Raw genomic sequence first — 26,091 nt, forward strand, 5'->3', positions numbered from 1 at the left:
TGAGAGGTAATGGCAGTACAATGAGAGGTAATGGCAGTACAGTGAGAGGTAATGGCAGTACAGTGAGAGGTAATGGCAGTACAGTGAGAGGTAATGGCAGTACAGTCAGAGGTAATGGCAGTACAGTGAGAGGTAATGGCAGTACAGTGAGAGGTAATGGCAGTACATTGAGAGGTAATGGCAGTACATTGAGAGGTAATGGCAGTACATTGAGAGGTAATGGCAGTACAGTGAGAGGTAATGGCAATACAGTGAGAGGTAATGGCAGTACAGTGAGAGGTAATGGCAGTACAGTCAGAGGTAATGGCAGTACAGTGAGAGGTAACGGCAGTACAGTGAGAGGTAACGGCAGTACAGTGAGAGGTAATGGCAGTACAGTGAGAGGTAATGGCAGTACATTGAGAGGTAATGGCAGTACATTGAGAGGTAATGGCAGTACAATGAGAGGTAATGGCAGTACAGTGAGAGGTAATGGCAGTACAGTGAGAGGTAATGGCAGTACAGTGAGAGGTAATGGCAGTACAGTCAGAGGTCATGGCAGTACATTGAGAGGTAATGGCAGTACAGTGAGAGGTTATGGCAGTACAGTGAGAGCTAATGGCAGTACAATGAGAGGTAATGGCAGTACAGTCAGAGGTAATGGCAGTACAGTGAGAGGTAATGGCAGTACAATGAGAGGTAATGGCAGTACAATCAGAGGTAATGGCAGTACAGTGAGAGGTAATTGCAGTACAATGAGAGGTAATGGCAGTACAGTGAGAGGTAATGGCAGTACAGTGAGAGGTAATGGCAGTACATTGAGAGGTAATGGCAGTACAGTGAGAGGTAATGGCAGTACAGTCAGAGGTAATGGCAGTACAGTGAGAGGTAATGGCAGTACAATGAGAGGTAATGACAGTACAGTGAGAGGTAATGGCAGTACAGTGAGAGGTAATGGCAGTACAGTGAGAGGTAATGGCAGTACATTGAGAGGTAATGGCAGTACATTGAGAGGTAATGGCAGTACAATGAGAGGTAATGGCAGTACAGTGAGAGGTAATGGCAGTACAGTGAGAGCAGTGAGAGGTAATGGCAGTACAGTGAGAGGTAATGGCAGTACAGTGAGAGGTAATGGCAGTACAATGAGAGGTAATGGCAGTACAGTGAGAGGTAATGGCAGTACAGTCAGAGGTAATGGCAGTACAGTCAGAGGTCATGGCAGTACAGTGAGAGGTAATGGCAGTACAGTCAGAGGTAATGGCAGTACAGTCAGAGGTAATGGCAGTACAGTGAGAGGTAATGGCAGTACAGTGAGAGGTAATGGCAGTACAGTCAGAGGTAATGGCAGTACAGTGAGAGGTAATGGCAGTACAGTGAGAGGTAATGAACCTCTGATTAAAGACATTAGTCCGAATGCACCGGCATTTTCATTTAAGGAAATGATGAAGGAAAAAGGAAAACCCGTACTGCTCTTGATCGACCTCACAGCCTTCGTCAGAGCTCTGACGATACGTAAAGCTTATTAAAGATCAGTGATACTATCAAGAGCAGTGTGCAGTTTCCTTTTTCCTTCATCTTGTTTAATTGTTGCCATGCATCTGAAAAAAAAGATTGCTCAGATGTGCGAGTGCCTTTTGAATTTAAGGAAATTATGAAAGTTATTTTTACACATTTATGTAAAAATAATAACAATCTGTCAGAGGAGACCACAGGGGGAGCTGACGACACACTAACGCAAAGTAGCCAATGACCTGAGAAGACGACAGAGAAACAACCTGTCAGAGGAGACCCCAGGGGGAGCTGACGACACACTAACGCAAAGTAGCCAATGACCTGAGAAGACGACAGAGAAACAATCTGTCAGAGGAGACCCCAGGGGGAGCTGACGACACACTAACGCAAAGTAGCCAATGACCTGAGAAGACGACAGAGAAACAATCTGTCAGAGGAGACCCCAGGGGGAGCTGACGACACACTAACGCAAAGTAGCCAATGACCTGAGAAGACGACAGAGAAACAATCTGTCAGAGGAGACCCCAGGGGGAGCTGACGACACACCAAAGTAGCCAATGACCTGAGAAGACGACAGAGAAACAATCTGTCAGAGGAGACCCCAGGGGGAGCTGACGACACACCAAAGTAGCCAATGACCTGAGAAGACGACAGAGAAACAATCTGTCAGAGGAGACCCCAGGGGAGCTGGCGACACACTAACGCAAAGTAGCCAATGACCTGAGAAGACGACAGAGAAACAATCTGTCAGAGGAGACCCCAGGGGGAGCTGACGACACACTAACGCAAAGTAGCCAATGACCTGAGAAGACGACAGAGAAACAATCTGTCAGAGGAGACCCCAGGGAGCTGATGACACACTAACGCAAAGTAGCCAATGACCTGAGAAGACGACAGAGAAACAATCTGTCAGAGGAGACCCCAGGGGAGCTGACGACACACTAACGCAAAGTAGCCAATGACCTGAGAAGACGACAGAGAAACAATCTGTCAGAGGAGACCCCAGGGGGAGCTGACGACACACTAACGAAAGTAGCCAATGACCTGAGAAGACGACAGAGAAACAATCTGTCAGAGGAGACCCCAGGGGAGCTGACGACACACTAACGCAAAGTAGCCAATGACCTAAGAAGACGACAGAGAAACAATCTGTCAGAGGAGACCACAGGGGAGCTGACGACACACTAACGCAAAGTAGCCAATGACCTGAGAAGACGACAGAGAAACAATCTGTCAGAGGAGACCCCAGGGGAGCTGACGACACACTAACGCAAAGTAGCCAATGACCTGAGAAGACGACAGAGAAACAATCTGTCAGAGGAGACCACAGGGGGAGCTGACGACACACTAACGCAAAGTAGCCAATGACCTGAGAAGACGAAAAGAGAAACAATCTGTCAGAGGAGACCCCAGGGGAGCTGACGACACACTAACGCAAAGTAGCCAATGACCTGAGAAGACGACAGAGAAACAATCTGTCAGAGGAGACCCAGGGGGAGCTGACCACACTAACGCAAAGTAGCCAATGACCTGAGAAGACGACAGAGAAACAATCTGTCAGAGGAGACCCCAGGGAGCTGACGACACACTAACGCAAAGTAGCCCATGACCTGAGAAGACGACAGAGAAACAATCTGTCAGAGGAGACCCCAGGGGGAGCTGACGACACACTAACGCAAAGTAGCCAATGACCTGAGAAGACGACAGAGAAACAATCTGTCAGAGGAGACCCCAGGGGGAGCTGACGACACACTAACGCAAAGTAGCCAATGACCTGAGAAGACGACAGAGAAACAATCTGTCAGAGGAGACCCCAGGGGAGCTGACGACACACTAACGCAAAGTAGCCAATGACCTGAGAAGACGACAGAGAAACAATCTGTCAGAGGAGACCACAGGGGGAGCTGACGACACACTAACGCAAAGTAGCCAATGACCTGAGAAGACGACAGAGAAACAATCTGTCAGAGGAGACCCCAGGGGGAGCTGACGACACACCAAAGTAGCCAATGACCTGAGAAGACGACAGAGAAACAATCTGTCAGAGGAGACCCCAGGGGGAGCTGACGACACACTAACGCAAAGTAGCCAATGACCTGAGAAGACGACAGAGAAACAATCTGTCAGAGGAGACCCCAGGGGGAGCTGACGACACACCAAAGTAGCCAATGACCTGAGAAGACGACAGAGAAACAATCTGTCAGAGGAGACCCCAGGGGGAGCTGACGACACACCAAAGTAGCCAATGACCTGAGAAGACGACAGAGAAACAATCTGTCAGAGGAGACCCCAGGGGGAGCTGACGACACACCAAAGTAGCCAATGACCTAAGAAGACGACAGAGAAACAATCTGTCAGAGGAGACCCCAGGGGGAGCTGACGACACACTAACGCAAAGTAGCCAATGACCTGAGAAGACGACAGAGAAACAATCTGTCAGAGGAGACCCCAGGGGGAGCTGACGACACACTAACGCAAAGTAGCCAATGACCTGAGAAGACGACAGAGAAACAATCTGTCAGAGGAGACCACAGGGGGAGCTGACGACACACTAACGCAAAGTAGCCAATGACCTGAGAAGACGACAGAGAAACAATCTGTCAGAGGAGACCACAGGGGGAGCTGACGACACACCAAAGTAGCCAATGACCTGAGAAGACGACAGAGAAACAATCTGTCAGAGGAGACCCCAGGGGGAGCTGACGACACACTAACGCAAAGTAGCCAATGACCTGAGAAGACGACAGAGAAACAATCTGTCAGAGGAGACCCCAGGGGGAGCTGACGACACACTAACGCAAAGTAGCCAATGACCTGAGAAGACGACAGAGAAACAATCTGTCAGAGGAGACCCCAGGGGGAGCTGACGACACACTAACGCAAAGTAGCCAATGACCTGAGAAGACGACAGAGAAACAATCTGTCAGAGGAGACCCCAGGGGAGCTGACGACACACCAAAGTAGCCAATGACCTGAGAAGACGACAGAGAAACAATCTGTCAGAGGAGACCCCAGGGGAGCTGACGACACACTAACGCAAAGTAGCCAATGACCTGAGAAGACGACAGAGAAACAATCTGTCAGAGGAGACCCAGGGGAGCTGACGACACACTAACGCAAAGTAGCCAATGACCTGAGAAGACGACAGAGAAACAATCTGTCAGAGGAGACCCCAGGGGGAGCTGACGACACACTAACGCAAAGTAGCCAATGACCTGAGAAGACGACAGAGAAACAATCTGTCAGAGGAGACCACAGGGGGAGCTGACGACACACTAACGCAAAGTAGCCAATGACCTGAGAAGACGACAGAGAAACAATCTGTCAGAGGAGACCCAGGGGAGCTGACGACACACTAACGCAAAGTAGCCAATGACCTGAGAAGACGACAGAGAAACTATCTGTCAGAGGAGACCACAGGGGGAGCTGACGACACACTAACGCAAAGTAGCCAATGACCTGAGAAGACGACAGAGAAACAATCTGTCAGAGGAGACCCCAGGGGGAGCTGACGACACACTAACGCAAAGTAGCCAATGACCTGAGAAGACGACAGAGAAACAATCTGTCAGAGGAGACCCCAGGGGGAGCTGACGACACACTAACAAAAGTAGCCAATGACCTGAGAAGACGACAGAGAAACAATCTGTCAGAGGAGACCCCAGGGGAGCTGACGACACACCAAAGTAGCCAATGACCTGAGAAGACGACAGAGAAACAATCTGTCAGAGGAGACCCCAGGGGAGCTGACGACACACTAACGCAAAGTAGCCAATGACCTGAGAAGACGACAGAGAAACAATCTGTCAGAGGAGACCCCAGGGGAGCTGACGACACACTAACGCAAAGTAGCCAATGACCTGAGAAGACGACAGAGAAACAATCTGTCAGAGGAGACCCCAGGGGGAGCTGACGACACACTAACGCAAAGTAGCCAATGACCTGAGAAGACGACAGAGAAACAATCTGTCAGAGGAGACCCCAGGGGGAGCTGACGACACACTAACGCAAAGTAGCCAATGACCTGAGAAGACGACAGAGAAACAATCTGTCAGAGGAGACCACAGGGGGAGCTGACGACACACCAAAGTAGCCAATGACCTGAGAAGACAACAGAGAAACAATCTGTCAGAGGAGACCCCAGGGGGAGCTGACGACACACCAAAGTAGCCAATGACCTGAGAAGACGACAGAGAAACAATCTGTCAAAGGAGACCCCAGGGGGAGCTGACGACACACCAAAGTAGCCAATGACCTAAGAAGACGACAGAGAAACAATCTGTCAGAGGAGACCCCAGGGGGAGCTGACGACACACTAACGCAAAGTAGCCAATGACCTGAGAAGACGACAGAGAAACAATCTGTCAGAGGAGACCCCAGGGGGAGCTGACGACACACTAACGCAAAGTAGCCAATGACCTGAGAAGACGACAGAGAAACAATCTGTCAGAGGAGACCCCAGGGGGAGCTGACGACACACTAACGCAAAGTAGCCAATGACCTGAGAAGACGACAGAGAAACAATCTGTCAGAGGAGACCCCAGGGGGAGCTGACGACACACTAACGCAAAGTAGCCAATGACCTGAGAAGACGACAGAGAAACAATCTGTCAGAGGAGACCACAGGGGGAGCTGACGACACACCAAAGTAGCCAATGACCTGAGAAGACGACAGAGAAACAATCTGTCAGAGGAGACCACAGGGGGAGCTGACGACACACTAACGCAAAGTAGCCAATGACCTGAGAAGACGACAGAGAAACAATCTGTCAGAGGAGACCACAGGGGGAGCTGACGACACACCAAAGTAGCCAATGACCTGAGAAGACGACAGAGAAACAATCTGTCAGAGGAGACCACAGGGGGAGCTGACGACACACTAACGCAAAGTAGCCAATGACCTGAGAAGACGACAGAGAAACAATCTGTCAGAGGAGACCACAGGGGGAGCTGACGACACACTAACGCAAAGTAGCCAATGACCTGAGAAGACGACAGAGAAACAATCTGTCAGAGGAGACCACAGGGGGAGCTGACGACACACTAACGCAAAGTAGCCAATGACCTGAGAAGACGACAGAGAAACAATCTGTCAGAGGAGACCCCAGGGGGAGCTGACGACACACCAAAGTAGCCAATGACCTGAGAAGACGACAGAGAAACAATCTGTCAGAGGAGACCCCAGGGGGAGCTGACGACACACCAAAGTAGCCAATGACCTGAGAAGACGACAGAGAAACAATCTGTCAGCGGAGACCCCAGGGGGAGCTGACGACACACCAAAGTAGCCAATGACCTAAGAAGACGACAGAGAAACAATCTGTCAGAGGAGACCCCAGGGGGAGCTGACAACACACTAACGCAAAGTAGCCAATGACCTGATAAGACGACAGAGAAACAATCTGTCAGAGGAGACCCCAGGGGGAGCTGACGACACACTAACGCAAAGTAGCCAATGACCTGAGAAGACGACAGAGAAACAATCTGTCAGAGGAGACCCCAGGGGAGCTGGCGACACACTAACGCAAAGTAGCCAATGACCTGAGAAGACGACAGAGAAACAATCTGTCAGAGGAGACCCCAGGGGGAGCTGACGACACACTAACGCAAAGTAGCCAATGACCTGAGAAGACGACAGAGAAACAATCTGTCAGAGGAGACCCCAGGGGGAGCTGACGACACACGCAAAGTAGCCAATGACCTGAGAAGACGACAGAGAAACAATCTGTCAGAGGAGACCCCAGGGGGAGCTGACGACACACTAACGCAAAGTAGCCAATGACCTGAGAAGACGACAGAGAAACAATCTGTCAGAGGAGACCACAGGGGAGCTGACGACACACCAAAGTAGCCAATGACCTGAGAAGACGACAGAGAAACAATCTGTCAGAGGAGACCCCAGGGGAGCTGACGACACACTAACGCAAAGTAGCCAATGACCTGAGAAGACGACAGAGAAACAATCTGTCAGAGGAGACCCCAGGGGAGCTGACGACACACTAACGCAAAGTAGCCAATGACCTGAGAAGACGACAGAGAAACAATCTGTCAGAGGAGACCCCAGGGGAGCTGACGACACACTAACAAAGTAGCCAATGACCTGAGAAGACGACAGAGAAACAATCTGTCAGAGGAGACCCCAGGGGAGCTGACGACACACCAAAGTAGCCAATGACCTGAGAAGACGACAGAGAAACAATCTGTCAGAGGAGACCCCAGGGGAGCTGACGACACACTAACGCAAAGTAGCCAATGACCTGAGAAGACGACAGAGAAACAATCTGTCAGAGGAGACCACAGGGGGAGCTGACGACACACTAACGCAAAGTAGCCAATGACCTGAGAAGACGACAGAGAAACAATCTGTCAGAGGAGACCACAGGGGGAGCTGACGACACACTAACGCAAAGTAGCCAATGACCTGAGAAGACGACAGAGAAACAATCTGTCAGAGGAGACCCCAGGGGGAGCTGACGACACACCAAAGTAGCCAATGACATGAGAAGACGACAGAGAAACAATCTGTCAGAGGAGACCCCAGGGGGAGCTGACGACACACCAAAGTAGCCAATGACCTGAGAAGACGACAGAGAAACAATCTGTCAGAGGAGACCCCAGGGGGAGCTGACGACACACCAAAGTAGCCAATGACCTAAGAAGACGACAGAGAAACAATCTGTCAGAGGAGACCCCAGGGGGAGCTGACGACACACCAAAGTAGCCAATGACCTGAGAAGACGACAGAGAAACAATCTGTCAGAGGAGACCCCAGGGGAGCTGACGACACACTAACGCAAAGTAGCCAATGACCTGAGAAGACGACAGAGAAACAATCTGTCAGAGGAGACCCCAGGGGGAGCTGACGACACACTAACGCAAAGTAGCCAATGACCTGAGAAGACGACAGAGAAACAATCTGTCAGAGGAGACCCCAGGGGGAGCTGACGACACACTAACGCAAAGTAGCCAATGACCTGAGAAGACGACAGAGAAACAATCTGTCAGAGGAGACCCCAGGGGGAGCTGACGACACACCAAAGTAGCCAATGACCTGAGAAGACGACAGAGAAACAATCTGTCAGAGGAGACCCCAGGGGGAGCTGACGACACACTAACGCAAAGTAGCCAATGACCTGAGAAGACGACAGAGAAACAATCTGTCAGAGGAGACCACAGGGGGAGCTGACGACACACCAAAGTAGCCAATGACCTGAGAAGACGACAGAGAAACAATCTGTCAGAGGAGACCACAGGGGGAGCTGACGACACACTAACGCAAAGTAGCCAATGACCTGAGAAGACGACAGAGAAACAATCTGTCAGAGGAGACCACAGGGGGAGCTGACGACACACTAACGCAAAGTAGCCAATGACCTGAGAAGACGACAGAGAAACAATCTGTCAGAGGAGACCACAGGGGAGCTGACGACACACTAACGCAAAGTAGCCAATGACCTGAGAAGACGACAGAGAAACAATCTGTCAGAGGAGACCCCAGGGGAGCTGACGACACACCAAAGTAGCCAATGACCTGAGAAGACGACAGAGAAACAATCTGTCAGAGGAGACCCCAGGGGAGCTGACGACACACCAAAGTAGCCAATGACCTGAGAAGACGACAGAGAAACAATCTGTCAGAGGAGACCCCAGGGGGAGCTGACACACACAAAGTAGCCAATGACCTAAGAAGACGACAGAGAAACAATCTGTCAGAGGAGACCCCAGGGGAGCTGACGACACACTAACGCAAAGTAGCCAATGACCTGATAAGACGACAGAGAAACAATCTGTCAGAGGAGACCCCAGGGGGAGCTGACGACACACTAACGCAAAGTAGCCAATGACCTGAGAAGACGACAGAGAAACAATCTGTCAGAGGAGACCCCAGGGGGAGCTGACGACACACTAACGCAAAGTAGCCAAAGACCTGAGAAGACGACAGAGAAACAATCTGTCAGAGGAGACCACAGGGGGAGCTGACGACACACCAAAGTAGCCAATGACCTGAGAAGACGACAGAGAAACAATCTGTCAGAGGAGACCCCAGGGGGAGCTGACGACACACAAAAGTAGCCAATGACCTAAGAAGACGACAGAGAAACAATCTGTCAGAGGAGACCCCAGGGGGAGCTGACGACACACCAAAGTAGCCAATGACCTGAGAAGACGACAGAGAAACAATCTGTCAGAGGAGACCACAGGGGGAGCTGACGACACACTAACGCAAAGTAGTCAATGACCTGAGAAGACGACAGAGAAACAATCTGTCAGAGGAGACCCCAGGGGGAGCTGACGACACACTAACGCAAAGTAGCCAATGACCTGAGAAGACGACAGAGAAACAATCTGTCAGAGGAGACCCCAGGGGAGCTGACGACACACCAAAGTAGCCAATGACCTGAAGAAGACGACAGAGAAACAATCTGTCAGAGGAGACCCCAGGGGAGCTGACGACACACCAAAGTAGCCAATGACCTGAGAAGACGACAGAGAAACAATCTGTCAGAGGAGACCACAGGGGGAGCTGACGACACACCAAAGTAGCCAATGACCTGAGAAGACGACAGAGAAACAATCTGTCAGAGGAGACCCCAGGGGGAGCTGACGACACACCAAAGTAGCCAATGACCTGAGAAGACGACAGAGAAACAATCTGTCAGAGGAGACCCCAGGGGGAGCTGACGACACACCAAAGTAGCCAATGACCTGAGAAGACGACAGAGAAACAATCTGTCAGAGGAGACCCCAGGGGGAGCTGACGACACACCAAAGTAGCCAATGACCTGAGAAGACGACAGAGAAACAATCTGTCAGAGGAGACCCCAGGGGGAGCTGACGACACACCAAAGTAGCCAATGACCTAAGAAGACGACAGAGAAACAATCTGTCAGAGGAGACCCCAGGGGGAGCTGACGACACACCAAAGTAGCCAATGACCTGAGAAGACGACAGAGAAAAAATCAACGTGTGATCAAGTTACCAAAACAACCAGTCTTGTGCTTCACGTTGACAGCTCAGATTATAGAATGGCATCTTTGCAGATTGAACCTGCTGTATTTGTTTTTAGTATAAACCGTGTTCACCCCATCGGGTAAACATGTTCACTCTGAATTATACATCACATGCAGTATATAGGTGATAGTTTCACAATGTCTTAAAACATCCAGATAGGAATTCAAATCAAAGTGTACAGGATACAGCAGATGAAAACGGAATAGTGAAGTTGCTGAATTAGCAGTTTCTTCCTCAACAGAGCAGAATTACATGCAAAGTACTGTAGTAAACTGTTATCAAACTCAAACTTACTCAAACATCAAAAAAAAAACAAAGGGTAATAACGGTATAATCTTTTGTAAATGACATCATAAATAGGACTGGAGGGAGTTCTGTCACGCAAATATATGGGAACGTCTGCTCTATCTGCAGGATCACCGCAAAAATGGAGGAGGCAGCATGGGGGAGGGGGAGAAAGGTAAGGGCTGTCGGCCCTGCAGTGTTAAGAGTTGCGTAAATTCAAAATCTGGTATCAGGATAAATATAACAATGAGTCACCGATTTTATACTATGTATTTTTTATTAGCTAAGTAATAAATGGCAAATGCGACTTTCGTATATATAAGGGCTCACTGTAATACCACGCAGGGCAGAACAGAGAACTGACCAGATGTATGTAAACAGTATTCTTTATTCTGTGATAGACATAGTTCCAACCCGTCTGTTGGCCTATCACAGTAGAGGCTGGGCGTGGTTTAAAGTTGCCCAGCCTATCGCAGGCGCTCAGGCGTGTCCCCGCCTCTTGGCGCTTCTTGGAGTCCTCCCTCCGTCGATGTATTTATTCTTACTGTTCTGATATCGCAGCCTAGTTAGAACAGTTACTCAGTTCCTGCTATTGTGTTGTTCAGTATTTTTCCATCTCAGTTAAACCTCGTGATGACCACCCCTCCCTATCGCAACTTTGTAAGATACAGCAAGTCACACCATGTGCTCAATATTGTTACATACAAACACAAGGACAAAGCATCTGCTGGGCTGTTATCTACCGTTTTGCAACATGCAGGTCACACCATGTTACTCAGTTCTTGTCCCACACAAACAGGCAAGTAGCAAGCAGTTGTTGAATCTCATAATGATGCTCCAGTGCACAAATGCAGACACCTCACACAACCAACATCAGATGATATTTAATCATATATATCTAATGGCTATAATGTAAAATACAGTAACCCCCTGCAGTAACCCCCTGCAGTAACCCCTGCAGTAACCCCCTGCAGTAACCCCTGCAGTAACCCCTGCAGTAACCCCGTGCAGTAACCCCCTGCAGTAACCCCCTGCAGTAACCCCTGCACTAACCCCCTGCAGTAACCCCTGCAGTAACCCCTGCAGTAACCCCTGCAGTAACCCCTGCCCTGCAGTAACCCCTGCAGTAACCCCTGCACCCCTGCAGTAACCCCTGCAGTAACCCCTGCAGTAACCCCTGCAGTAACCCCTGCAGTAACCCTGCAGTAACCCCTGCAGTAACCCCTGCAGTAACCCCTGCAGTAACCCCCTGCAGTAACCCCTGCACTAACCCCCTGCAGTAACCCCTGCAGTAACCCCTGCAGTAACCCCCTGCACTAACCCCCTGCAGTAACCCCCTGCACTAACCCCCTGCAGTAACCCCTGCACTAACCCCTGCAGTAACCCCTGCACTAACCCCTGCAGTAACCCCTGCACTAACCCCTGCAGTAACCCCTGCACTAACCCCCTGCAGTAACCCCTGCAGTAACCCCCTGCAGTAACCCTGCACTAACCCCTGCAGTAACCCCTGCACCCCCTAACCCCTGCAGTAACCCCATGCAGTAACCCCAGCAGTAACCCCCTGCACTAACCCCTGCAGTAACCCCTGCAGTAACCCCCTCAGTAACCCCCTGCAGTAACCCCTGCAGTAACCCCTGCAGTAACCCCCTGCAGTAACCCCTGCACTAACCCCCTGCAGTAACCCCAGTGCACAGTAACCCCTGCAGTAACCCCCTGCAGTAACCCCCAGCAGTAACCCCTGCACTAACCCCCAGCAGTAACCCCTGCAGTAACCCCTGCAGTAACCCCTGCAGTAACCCCTGCAGTAACCCCTGCAGTAACCCCTGCAGTAACCCCCTGCACTAACCCCTGCAGTAACCCCCTGCCCCATCACTAACCCCCTGCAGTAACCCCTGCAGTAACCCCTGCAGTAACCCCTGCAGTAACCCCCTGCAACCCCTAACCCCTGCACTAACCCCTGCACTAACCCCTGCAGTAAACCCCTGCAGTAACCCCCTGCAGTAACCCCCTGCAGTACCCCCTGCAGTAACCCCCAGCAGTAACCCCCTGCAGTAACCCCCTGCAGTAACCCCCTGCAGTAACCCCCTGCAGTAACCCCCTGCAGTAACCCCCTGCAGTAACCCCTGCAGCTGGTCCATACAGGGTGACAGCTGGTCCATACAGGTTGACAGCTGGTCCATACAGGGTGACAGCTGGTCCATACAGGTTGACAGCTGGTCCATACAGGTTGACAGCTGGTCCATACAGGTTGACAGCTGGTCCATACAGCTGGTCCATACAGGTTGACAGCTGGTCCATACAGGTTGACAGCTGGTCCATACAGGTTGACAGCTGGTCCATACAGCTGGTCCATACAGGTTGACAGCTGGTCCATACAGGGTGACAGCTGGTCCATACAGGTTGACAGCTGGTCCATACAGCTGGTCCATACAGGTTGACAGCTGGTCCATACAGCTGGTCCATACAGGTTGACAGCTGGTCCATACAGGGTGACAGCTGGTCCATACAGGTTGACAGCTGGTCCATACAGGGTGACAGCTGGTCCATACAGCTGGTCCATACAGCTGGTCCATACAGGGTGACAGCTGGTCCATACAGCTGGTCCATACAGGTTGACAGCTGGTCCATACAGCTGGTCCATACAGGTTGACAGCTGGTCCATACAGGTTGACAGCTGGTCCATACAGGTTGACAGCTGGTCCATACAGCTGGTCCATACAGGTTGACAGCTGGTCCATACAGCTGGTCCATACAGGTTGACAGCTGGTCTATACAGGTTGACAGCTGGTCCATACAGGGTGACAGCTGGTCCATACAGCTGGTCCATACAGGTTAACAGCTGGTCTATACAGGTTGACAGCTGGTCCATACAGGTTGACAGCTGGTCCATACAGCTGGTCCATACAGGTTGACAGCTGGTCCATACAGGTTGACAGCTGGTCCATACAGCTGGTCCATACAGGGTGACAGCTGGTCCATACAGCTGGTCCATACAGGGTGACAGCTGGTCCAGACAGCTGGTCCATACAGAGTGACAGCTGGTCTATACAGGTTGACAGCTGGTCCATACAGTGTGACAGCTGGTCCATACAGCTGGTCCATACAGGTTGACAGCTGGTCCATACAGGGTGACAGCTGGTCCATACAGGTTGACAGCTGGTCCATACAGCTGGTCCATACAGGGTGACAGCTGGTCCATACAGGTTAACAGCTGGTCCATACAGGGTGACAGCTGGTCCATACAGGGTGACAGCTGGTCCATACAGCTGGTCCATACAGGTTAACAGCTGGTCCATACAGGTTGACAGCTGGTCCATACAGGGTGACAGCTGGTCCATACAGGTTGACAGCTGGTCCATACAGGGTGACAGCTGGTCCATACAGGGTGACAGCTGGTCCATACAGGTTGACAGCTGGTCCATACAGCTGGTCCATACAGGGTGACAGCTGGTCCATACAGGGTGATAGCTGGTCCATACAGGGTGACAGCTGGTCCATACAGGTTGACAGCTGGTCCATACAGCTGGTCCATACAGGGTGACAGCTGGTCCATACAGGGTGACAGCTGGTCCATACAGGTTGACAGCTGGTCCATACAGGGTGACAGCTGGTCCATACAGGTTGACAGCTGGTCCATACAGGGTGACAGCTGGTCCATACAGCTGGTCCATACAGGTTGACAGCTGGTCCATACAGCTGGTCCATACAGGTTGACAGCTGGTCCATACAGCTGGTCCATACAGGGTGACAGCTGGTCCATACAGCTGGTCCATACAGGGTGACAGCTGGTCCATACAGGGTGACAGCTGGTCCATACAGGTTGACAGCTGGTCCATACAGGTTGACAGCTGGTCCATACAGGGTGACAGCTGGTCCATACAGGTTGACAGCTGGTCCATACAGGTTGACAGCTGGTCCATACAGCTGGTCCATACAGGTTGACAGCTGGTCCATACAGGTTGACAGCTGGTCCATACAGGTTGACAGCTGGTCCATACAGGTTGACAGCTGGTCCATACAGCTGGTCCATACAGGTTGACAGCTGGTCCATACAGCTGGTCCATACAGGGTGACAGCTGGTCCATACAGGTTGACAGCTGGTCCATACAGCTGGTCCATACAGGGTGACAGCTGGTCCATACAGGGTGACAGCTGGTCCATACAGGTTGACAGCTGGTCCATACAGCTGGTCCATACAGGTTGATAGCTGGTCCATACAGGTTGACAGCTGGTCCATACAGGGTGACAGCTGGTCCATACAGGTTGACAGCTGGTCCATACAGCTGGTCCATTCAGGTTGACAGCTGGTCCATACAGCTGGTCCATTCAGGTTGACAGCTGGTCCATACAGGTTGACAGCTGTGTCTTATAAATTACAAAATAGTTGGGAGGGGATTTTGTACCGATTCCATGGCACATGGTTTATGAACTGATACGCAAAACGCAGGACTCAAAACTTTAGAGTTTTTCCAATTTAAATATTGTACAAAATTCTTGCAACCAATATAATGTCATATAATAGGGGGATACAACCTTCCCAGCTCTGCTGCGAACAGACAGAACCATTAGATCACTTGTTTTGGTACTGTCCATATGTAGCTTGTTTTGGTACTGTCCATATGTAGCTTGTTTTGGTACTGTCCATATGTAGCTTGTTTTGGTACTGTCCATATGTAGCTTGTTTTGGTACTGTCCATATGTAGCTTGTTTTGGTACTGTCCATATGTAGCTTGTTTTGGTACTGTCCATATGTAGCTTGTTTTGGTACTGTCCATATGTAGCTTGTTTTGGTACTGTCCATATGTAGCTTGTTTTTGGTCGCAGGTTTAGGAATGGCAACATTTACTTGGAGCGAACTCTGCAAAATAGCACTACTGGGTGATTTAAAAAGTCATAGTCAATCGATCAATGATATAATCATACTCAAAAATGTTATCTTTAATTTACAAACTGTAGGAACTCTGAGAATAGAAAGGTTGAGATATTTTGGCAAACATCACAGCAGTTAAAAAATATATGTCAGCTAGAAATCAAAACTGGATGGTGTTCAGAGATAGATGGGAGGGGCTGAGGGGAGCTGAAGGACTGGATGGTGTTCAGAGATAGATGGGAGGGGTTGAGGGGTGCTGAAGGATGGGACTGGATGGTGTTCAGAGATAGATGGGAGGGGTTGAGGGGAGCTGAAGGACTGGATGGTGTTCAGAGATAGATGGGAGGGGCTGAGGGGAGCTGAAGGATGGGACTGGATGGTGGTCAGAGATAGATGGGAGGGGTTGAGGGGAGCTGAAGGACTGGATGGTGTTCAGAGATAGATGGGAGGGGTTGAGGGGAGCTGCTGAAGGATAGATGGGACTGGATGGTGGTGTCAGAGATAGATGGGAAGGGTTGAGGGGAGCTGAAGGATGGGACTGGATGGTGTTCAGAGATAGATGGGAGGGGCTGAGGGGAGCTGAAGGACTGGATGGTGTTCAGAGATAGATGGGAGGGGCTGAGGGGTGCTGAAGGATGGGACTGGATGGTGTTCAGAGATAGATGGGAGGGGTTGAGGGGTGCTGAAGGATGGGACTGGATGGTGTTCAGAGATAGATGGGAGGGGTTGAGAAGAGATGGGACTGGATGGTGGTCCGAGATAGATGGGAGGGGTTGGGGGGGTTGAGGGGAACCCATAGACATCACCAGATGCTGGGTTTCTTCCCTGGTGACGCTCTGTCTTCACTTGCCTTGTACTTGGAGTGTTTTGCCTTCAGCAAGTAAAATGCCTGCTCAGTTGGATTCCGGTCAGGTGATTGACTTGGCCATTGCAGAACATTCCACTTCTTTGCCTTAACAAAGTATTGGGTTGCTTTCGCAGTATGCTTTGGGTCATTGTCACTGTGATGCGCCGCCCCATGAAATTTGAAGCATTTGGCTGAATCTGAGCAGATAATAACATGAGCCGTAAACACTTCAGAATTCATCCTGCTGCTTTTGTCAGCAGTCACATCGTCACTAAATACAAGGGAAGCAGTTCCATTAGCAGCCATACATTCCCACACCGGAACACCACCTCCTCCATGCTTCACAGATGAGGTGGTGTGTTCTGATGATGAGCAGTTCCTTCCCTTCTCCATAACACCACCTCCTCCATGCTTCACAGATGAGGTGGTATGCTCTGATGATGATGTTCCTTCCCTTCTCCGTAACACCACCTCCTCCATGCTTCACAGATGAGGTGGTATGCTCTGATGATGAGCAGTTCCTTCCCTTCTCCGTAACACCACCTCCTCCATGCTTCACATATGAGGTGGTATGCTCTGATGATGAGCAGTTCCTTCCCTTCTCCATACTCTTCTCTTCCCATCATTCTGGTATAAGTTGATTTTTGTCTCATCTGTCCATAGGATGCTTTAGATGTTGTTTGAAACTCTAATCTGCTCATCCTGTTATTGAGGCTAACCAATGGTTTACATCAACCGGGTCGGACTGTTCCCAGTACTACACAAGCTGACCAATGGTTTGCATCTTGTGGTAAACGCTCTGTATTTATTCTGGTGAAGTCTTCTCTTGACTGTTGACTTTGACAGATACACCTACCTCCTTGACACAGATACACCTGCCTCCTTGACAGATACACCTACCTCCTTGACACAGATACACCTACCTCCTTGACAGAAACACCTACCTCCTTGACAGGTACACCTACCTCCTTGACACAGATACACCGACCTCCTTGACAGATACACCTACCTCCTTGACAGGTACACCTACCTCCTTGACAGATACACCTACCTCCTTGACACAGATACACCTACCTCCTTGACACAGATACACCTACCTCCTTGACAGATACACCAACCTCCTAGACACAGATACACCTACCTCCTTGACAGATACACCTACCTCCTAGACACAGATACACCTACCTCCTTGACAGATACACCAACCTCCTTGACACAGATACACCTACCTCCTTGACAGATACACCTACCTCCTTGACAGATACACCTACCTCCTTGACAGAAACACCTACCTCCTTGACACAGATACACCTACCTCCTTGACAGATACACCTACCTCCTAGACACAGATACACCTACCTCCTTGACAGATACACCTACCTCCTAGACACAGATACACCTACCTCCTTGACAGATACACCAACCTCCTTGACACAGATACACCTACCTCCTTGACAGATACACCTACCTCCTTGACAGATACACCTACCTCCTTGACAGATACACCTACCTCCTTGACACAGATACACCTACCTCCTTGACACAGATACACCTACCTCCTTGACAGATACACCTACCTCCTTGACACAGATACACCTACCTCCTTGACAGATACACCTACCTCCTTGACAGATACACCTACCTCCTTGACAGATACACCTACCTCCTTGACAGATTGACTCCCTTGACAGATACACCTACCTCCTTGACACAGATACACCTACCTCCTTGACAGATACACCTACCTCCTTGACACAGATACACCTACCTCCTTGACAGATACACCTACCTCCTTGACACAGATACACCTACCTCCTTGACAGATACACCTACCTCCTTGACAGATACACCTACCTCCTTGACAGATACACCTACCTCCTTGACAGATACACCTACCTCCTTGACACAGATACACCTCCCTCCTTGACACAGATACACCTACCTCCTTGACAGGTACACCTACCTCCTTGACAGATACACCTACCTCCTTGACACAGATACACCGACCTCCTTGACAGATACACCTACCTCCTTGACACAGAAACACCTACCTCCTTGACACAGATACACCTACCTCCTTGACAGATACACCTCCCTCCTTGACACAGATACACCTACCTCCTTGACAGATACACCTACCTCCTTGACACAGATACACCTACCTCCTTGACAGATACACCTCCCTCCTTGACACAGATACACCTGCCTCCTTGACACAGATACACCTACCTCCTTGACAGATACACCTACCTCCTTGACAGGTACACCTACCTCCTTGACACAGATACACCTACCTCCTTGACACATATACACCTACCTCCTTGACAGATACACCTACCTCCTTGACAGATACACCTACCTCCTTGACAGATACACCTACCTCCTTGACACAGATACACCGACCACCTTGACAGATACACCTACCTCCTTGACAGATACACCTACCTCCTTGACAGATACACCTACCTCCTTGACACAGATACACCTACCTCCTTGACACAGATACACCTACCTCCTTGACAGATACACCTCCCTCCTTGACACAGATACACCTACCTCCTTGACAGATACACCTACCTCCTTGACACAGATACACCTACCTCCTTGACACAGATACACCTACCTCCTTGACAGATACACCTACCTCCTTGACAGATACACCTCCTCCTAGACACAGATACGGCTCCCTCCTAGACTTTGACACAGATAATCCTACCTCCTTGACAGATAATCCTGCCTCCTTGACAGATAATCCTACCTCCTTGACACAGATAATCCTACCTCCTTGACAGATAATCCTACCTCCTTGACACAGATAATCCTGCCTCCTTGACAGATAATCCTGCCTCCTTGACACAGATAATCCTGCCTCCTTGACACAGATAATCCTGCCTCCTTGACAGATAATCCTGCCTCCTTGACAGATAATCCTGCCTCCTTGACAGATAATCCTGCTTCCTTGACAGATAATCCTACCTCCTTGACACAGATAATCCTGCCTCCTTGACAGATAATCCTACCTCCTTGACACAGATAATCCTGCCTCCTTGACAGATAATCATACCTCCTTGACACAGATAATCCTGCCTCCTTGACAGATAATCCTGCCTCCTTGAGGGTGTTCTTGATCTGGCCAACTGTTGTTCTTCACCAGAGAAAGAGTCCTCCTGCCATCCAGTTCCCTGAGACATGAAACAGATCGGTGGGATGGCATACAGGCTATCGCCAATTTATTAACGCACAATTTGCCCAAATGGATCATGGAAACCACTTCAACCACTTCCTTTCCTTTTCATTCCACACTCGGTTTTCTCTAAGTGTTTTAAAAAAAAAAATGTATAGGTGTGATGTCATTCCATCCAGCTGTTTTAATGAACAATGGAAACGCACAGTAACAGGAAATTGTCCCATCTATTTTCTATGCAAACTTTGTAAATGCTGCCAAAACATAACTGACAGGACAGGTTCATGGAAACAGCTGTTCACCTTGAACACTGCTAATGAAACTATCAAGTAGGGACAAGAGGAATGAAGCAAGAGAAATTCCGTCTGATCAAAGACTAGGCCATAACTCTAAAAAGTGATTCATAATGTATTGGATAGTTTCCTATTATGTCATTGAATAGGCCTATATCTGAATAGAGCTTATAAAGTATTATTATCATGATTTAAATCCAGTTGCAGAGCAATACAATGTATAAATAACAGTTGATTAAATAATATGGACAATGAAGTTTGCCAAATAAAATCATTCGTTTGACCTAGATGTCAATATAATATACCATATTTCAAGACATGTAGGCATGGTCATTATTCAAGTTAACATAAATAATGTGTTTTAATAAAAAATACTGTTGTTGTACATTAAAACATTCTCAGGTAATTAAAATAAAATTGCAATTCAATTATCATTATTAGGCCGTTATCATAAAATAAAAGCCTTTTTTGATGAATTTTGTCACAGGCAAAATTTTGATCATTTTTGCATTCACACAATTCCTCTTGAAATATCTCATGTTATTGGCCCTGCATCAGAAGGCATAGGCTGTGTCTGAAAATGACACCCTATATTGTGCACTACTTTTGACCAGAGCCATAAAGACCTTTGTCAAACGTAGTGCACTACATAGGGAATTAGGGTGCCATACAACGGAGTGACTCCACAAAACACATCATCTGCTCTATTGTTACTGGTAGAGTAGAACTGGTAGAGTAGAACTGGTACTGGTAGAGTAGAACTCGTAGACTATAACTGGTACTGGTAGAGTAGAACTGGTAGAGTAGAACTGGTACTGGTAGAGTAGAACTCGTAGACTATAACTGGTACTGGTAGAGTAGAACTGGTAGAGTAGAACTGGTACTAGTAGAGTAGAACTGGTACTAGTAGAGTAAAACTGGTACTGGTAGAGTAAAACTGGTAGAGTAGACCTGGTAGAGTAGGACTGGTAGACTATAACTGGTACTGGTAGAGTAGAACTCGTAGACTATAACTGGTACTGGTAGAGTAGAACTGGTAGAGTAGAACTGGTACTGGTAGAGTAGAACTGGTAGAGTAGAACTGGTAGAGTAGAACTGGTACTAGTAGAGTAGGACTGGTACTAGTAGAGTAGAACTGGTACTGGTAGAGTAAAACTGGTACTGGTAGAGTATAACTGGTAGACTATAACTGGTACTGGTAGAGTAGAACTGGTACTGGTAGAGTAGAACTGGTACTGGTAGAGTAGAACTGGTAGAGTAGAACTGGTACTGGTAGAGTAGAACTGGTAGAGTAGAACTGGTAGAGTAGGACTGGTACTGGTAGAGTAGAACTGGTACTGGTAGAGTAGAACTGGTACTGGTAGAGTAGAACTGGTAGAGTAGAACTGGTACTGGCAGAGTAGAACTGGTAGAGTAGAACTGGTAGAGTAGACCTGGTACTGGTAGAGTAGAACTGGTACTGGTAGAGTAGACCTGGTAGAGTAGAACTGGTACTGGTAGAGTAGAACTGGTAGAGTATAACTGGTACTGGTAGAGTAGAACTGGTAGAGTAGACCTGGTAGAGTAGAACTGGTACTGGTAGAGTATAACTGGTAGAGTATAACTGGTAGAGTAGAACTGGTAGAGTAGAACTGGCAGAGTAGAACTGGTACTGGTTGAGTAGAACTGGTACTGGTTGAGTAGAACTGGTACTGGTAGAGTATAACTGGTAGAGTAGAACTGGTAGAGTAGGACTGGTACTGGTAGAGTAGACCTGGTAGAGTAGAACTGGTACTGGTATAGTATAACTGGTAGAGTATAAATGGTAGAGTAGAACTGGTAGAGTAGACCTGGTAGAGTAGAACTGGTACTGGTAGAGTAGAACTGGTAGAGTAGACCTGGTACTGGTAGAGTAGAACTGGTACTGGTAGAGTAGACCTGGTATTGTAATGTTGGTCTTCTGCCCTCTAATTCAAATGTGGACCACAAAGCCAATTCCACTCCTCCCCTCTAATTAGGGACTGATTTAGACCTGGGACACCAGGTGGGTGATTCCCCTCTAATCAGGGACTGATTTAGACCTGGGACACCAGGTGGGTGATTCCCCTCTAATCAGGGACTGATTTAGACCTGGGACACCAGGTGGGTGATTCCCCTCTAATCAGGGACTGATTTAGACCTGGGACACCAGGTGGGTGATTCCCCTCTAGTCAAGGACTGATTTAGACCTGGGACACCAGGTGGGTGATTCCCCTCTAATTAGGGACTGATTTAGACCTGGGACACCAGGTGGGTGATTCCCCTCTAATCAGGGACTGATTTAGACCTGGGACACCAGGTGGGTGATTCTCCTCTAATTAGGGACTGATTTAGACCTGGGACACCAGGTGGGTGATTCCCCTCTAATCAGGGACTGATTTAGACCTGGGACACCAGGTGGGTGATTCCCCTCTAATCAGGGACTGATTTAGACCTGGGACACCAGGTGGGTGATTCTCCTCTAATCAGGGACTGATTTAGACCTGGGACACCAGGTGGGTGATTCTCCTCTAATCAGGGACTGATTTAGACCTGGGACACCAGGTGGGTGATTCTCCTCTAATCAGGGACTGATTTAGACCTGGGACACCAGGTGGGTGTAATTCATTATCAGGTAGAACAACAACAAAAAACAGCAGTAATCCAGAACTTGTTGGGTAAGATTTGAATACCCATGATCCCTTGTTACTGGTAGAGCTCAGAGTCTGTCAGGGAGAGGCCCTGCTGTGAGGATGATGTCATTGTAGAATGCATAATGTGCTCCACCATATTGTGTCCTCCGTGTTGCCCCAGCATTAGAGAGGAGGAGTTGAACTGGAGAGGAGGGTAGTTAACGTTACCAGCCCCAGTCTCACAGTGACTTCTGTTGTACAAAAAACTGTTGTTGTACTGCGATTGAGAGATGGCAGCACTGTTCCTCTGCGGAGTCTGAGTGGGGCCTGTGGTTTTGTGTTGTGTGTGGTGGCTAATCTGGCTATGATTCCCCAGCCCACTGTTCAGACTATTCCCCTGGCCCAGTCCCGGTCCAGTCTGTTGGTGTTGTGTCTGTTGGGTCATCTGAGTCAGTAGACAGGCCTGCAGCTTCCTCTTGGCTCTCCAGCGGGCCACTCTGAGCCGGGTCTTCTCCCGTCTCTCCTTCACCAGGTCAGCTAATAGAGGCTGGGGAAGGTTCTTCTCAATCTCCCTCTGACGGGTCTGGCTCCTCCTCCTCAGCTCAGTTCGTCTCATTTTAAACTCCTCGTACAGACTCAGGTCTTTGGGCCACGGACGCACCATGGGCCTGGGAGCAACTCCTGACATGGACATCACTGCCTGGGACAGCCCATCTGAGGACGAAGAGGACAAAAAAACATTCCATTAGATTGGATAAATTATATTTTATTGAACAGAAGCATAGTGACCACAACAAAGCAGTATTTTGCCTTGGGACATGGCTGTACATTATGGAGCCACCATGTCTTGGGGAGATTTAACTCACATGAACAAGAGTCGGCTGAGGTGAAGGGTGTATTCTCTGCTAAGGTCCTCTGGCTCTGTGGTGGACGGGGTGCTCTCCTATCCCTCTGGCTTTGAGAGCCTGGGATGGTCCTATCACTGTCCAGGAGGAGGTTGCCCTGAGAGTTGAAGCCTTCGGCAGCCAGGTTTATCAGCAGGGTCTCCACCTCCTCTGGTTCCTGTTTGATACAGATGATCTCCACCTCAGCTTCCTCCTCTTTCACTTGGAACTGGGACAGGGGCTGGGAGGATGGCAGTACACTCCTGGCAGAGCAGTCTGCTCCGTCAGTCCTGGGAGGGGAGAGGACCAGCTGAGCCCCAGGGTCTGTGCTTGTCTCTGGTGGCTGTGTACTTATGGTCCACTCAGCCTGACACTCTTCTTCCTCCTCCCTCCTCTGGCTCTCATCAGACACCTCGGGGTCTAGGAGGGCTGGGGGCTCCTCTGGGGGGATAGAGAGGTAACATGGTGGTCAACAAACACGGGGAAAATAGAGGGCTATACTAGTTCAGTCAGGCCACCAATTTACATACACAAGCAAACACAGAATAATAGCCACATACAAAACCCGACAAGATCTGAGAAAAGACATTCTACCTTTCAAAGGTTCCAGATGCTCTGATGAACTATTCATTGCAGAGACAGTGGGTGTCAATGTCCGGTCCTCCAGAGTCTGGGAGATCACAGTTGTCAGATCATCGTGACTGTCAAAGGATGTTGCCCTAACGGTTACCATATTATCAGAGGGCTGGGTGGCCCTGACCAAGTTATCAGAAGGCTGGGTGGCCCTGACCAAATTATCAGAAGGCTGGGTGGCCCTGACCAAATTATCAGAGGGCTGGGTGGCCCTGACCAAATTATCAGAGGGCTGGGTGGCCCTGACCAAATTATCAGAGGGCTGGGTGGCCCTGATTAAATTATCAGAGGGCTGGGTGGCCCTGACCAAGATATCAGAGGGCTGGGTGGCCCTGACCATATTCTCAGAGGGCTGGGTGGCCCTGACCAAGATATCAGAGGGCTGGGTGGCCCTGACCATATTCTCAGAGGGCTGGGTGGCCCTGACCATATTCTCAGAGGGTATGGTGATGGTGACTCGATTCCTTGCCTGTACGTTTCCATTTGTAGTGGGAATTTGGTTGTTGTTTGGAACCGTCCTTCTCGGCGGCTGTGGTAAACCCGAGGACAGTGCGGCCTCGGAGGAACCGTGAATTCTGCGGGGATCAGAATGGCCGAATGCTGTCCGGTAGGTCTGATAAGTGGCAGAGTGCGCGTTCTCACCCAGAGCGTTCATGTGTTTCCGCATGGTCTTCATCTGAGATCGGGATATCTCCAGCATCTGTCTTATGTTCTCCGCCTCTTTCTCTTTAGCTACTACCTCCATCTTCAGCTCGTCGAATTTAATGCCGACCACTCTAAGCATCTCTCCCAACACCGTCTCAACAGCGGCACTAACCGCTCTCTCTATCACGGTACCCATCTGTCCCCGCATTAGGGAAATTGTTAGACTGATATCCATTTTTGTAAAACTGCAAATAACAACCTTTCAATTTGTTTATAACATCGGAGGTCAAATTTTATAGTCTGTCGTCCATCGTGAAATGCATAGCAAGCGATAGATTGCTGCTAACATCGAGCTAGCTAGCTACCCTCGTAGTAAGCGGAAAACCTGCTCCAGAGAGCTAACTAAACAAGACAATTGAAAGGCTTTTCACTGTTTGTAAGTTATTAAATAGTAAAATGTCCCTGGCTAATTTTGAAACCAGAAGATGTCAGAGAAACTGAAGATATTTCAACCTCGGATCTATGTAAACAAATAGGTTCTCCTTTAATCGTTCCTGTGTTTCATCAAATATGTCCGATAGGATCGCCGGATTGGAGGTTTCAGTTCCGGGTAGGAGCATGACGGGAAATATTTAACGGCCTTACCTTGGAAGGTATGCTATGCTGTGCAAATCATGAACTCAACAGGTTACAATACGATATTATTTGTTAACATTGGACTGAATATGGCTAGAACGTAGAATTAGCTCCAACAGTGCAGTAGTATCTAACAATTCATAATACACACAAATCTAAAAGTAAAAGTATGGAATTAAGAAATAATGTCGAAGTGGCACTGACAAAAATACAGTAGAATACAGTATATACATATTCAATGAGTAAAACAGTATGTAAACATTATTTAAGTGACCAGTTAGATCAGAATCGCTGTCATTGTCATTGGCCTGGACAAAGAATTAAGCTAGCTATTGCAGAACACCAACACAAGCAGACCAGAAACAGAAGTTTTTATGAAAATTACGTTATGCCAAATCCAAACTGGCCTCCCTTTGGGGGCGTTTTGCTGCACATTGACAACCCATAGTGGAGCGCAGCTCAACGCTGATTGGCAAAGTATTTTATCAAGGGAGACCACAAGCTTCCTGGCATCAATCAATCAAATGCTACCTCAGCAACATGTTCAACTCTTTTGGTCCAGACAGCATCAGATCCATGAATACACACCACTGCTTCTGAACACATTTCTGTTGGTTGTCAATTCTTGCAAATGTTTTAAAATATGTACTTTTATGTTTGCTAGCTGGACAGTCAAGTGCT

General features: G+C 49.0%; 1 protein-coding gene across 2 annotated transcripts; it reads right to left on the bottom strand.

Annotated features, from left to right (window-relative positions):
• Positions 1-19,713: 19,713 nt before the first annotated feature.
• On the bottom strand, positions 19,714-25,362 carry LOC115127129 (uncharacterized). 2 transcript variants are annotated; one of them, XR_010463455.1, is made up of 4 exons: positions 24,091-25,362; positions 23,479-23,937; positions 20,934-23,326; positions 19,714-20,865 (listed from the first exon to the last, which is right to left on the bottom strand). XR_010463455.1 is itself a non-coding variant. In XM_029656769.2 (3 exons), the coding sequence occupies exons 1-3, from the start codon at positions 25,007-25,009 to the stop codon at positions 22,686-22,688; spliced, it is 2,019 nt and encodes a 672-aa protein (XP_029512629.1). In that variant the 5' UTR covers positions 25,010-25,362; the 3' UTR covers positions 19,714-22,685. The 2 variants fall into 2 exon arrangements, 1 of the variants encoding a protein (XP_029512629.1); XM_029656769.2 differs by having other exon boundaries at positions 19,714-23,326.
• Between the last annotated feature and the right edge of the window lie 729 nt (positions 25,363-26,091).

The sequence above is a fragment of the Oncorhynchus nerka genome, linkage group LG3 (assembly GCF_034236695.1).
Source record: "Oncorhynchus nerka isolate Pitt River linkage group LG3, Oner_Uvic_2.0, whole genome shotgun sequence".
Taxonomy (NCBI): domain Eukaryota; kingdom Metazoa; phylum Chordata; class Actinopteri; order Salmoniformes; family Salmonidae; genus Oncorhynchus; species Oncorhynchus nerka.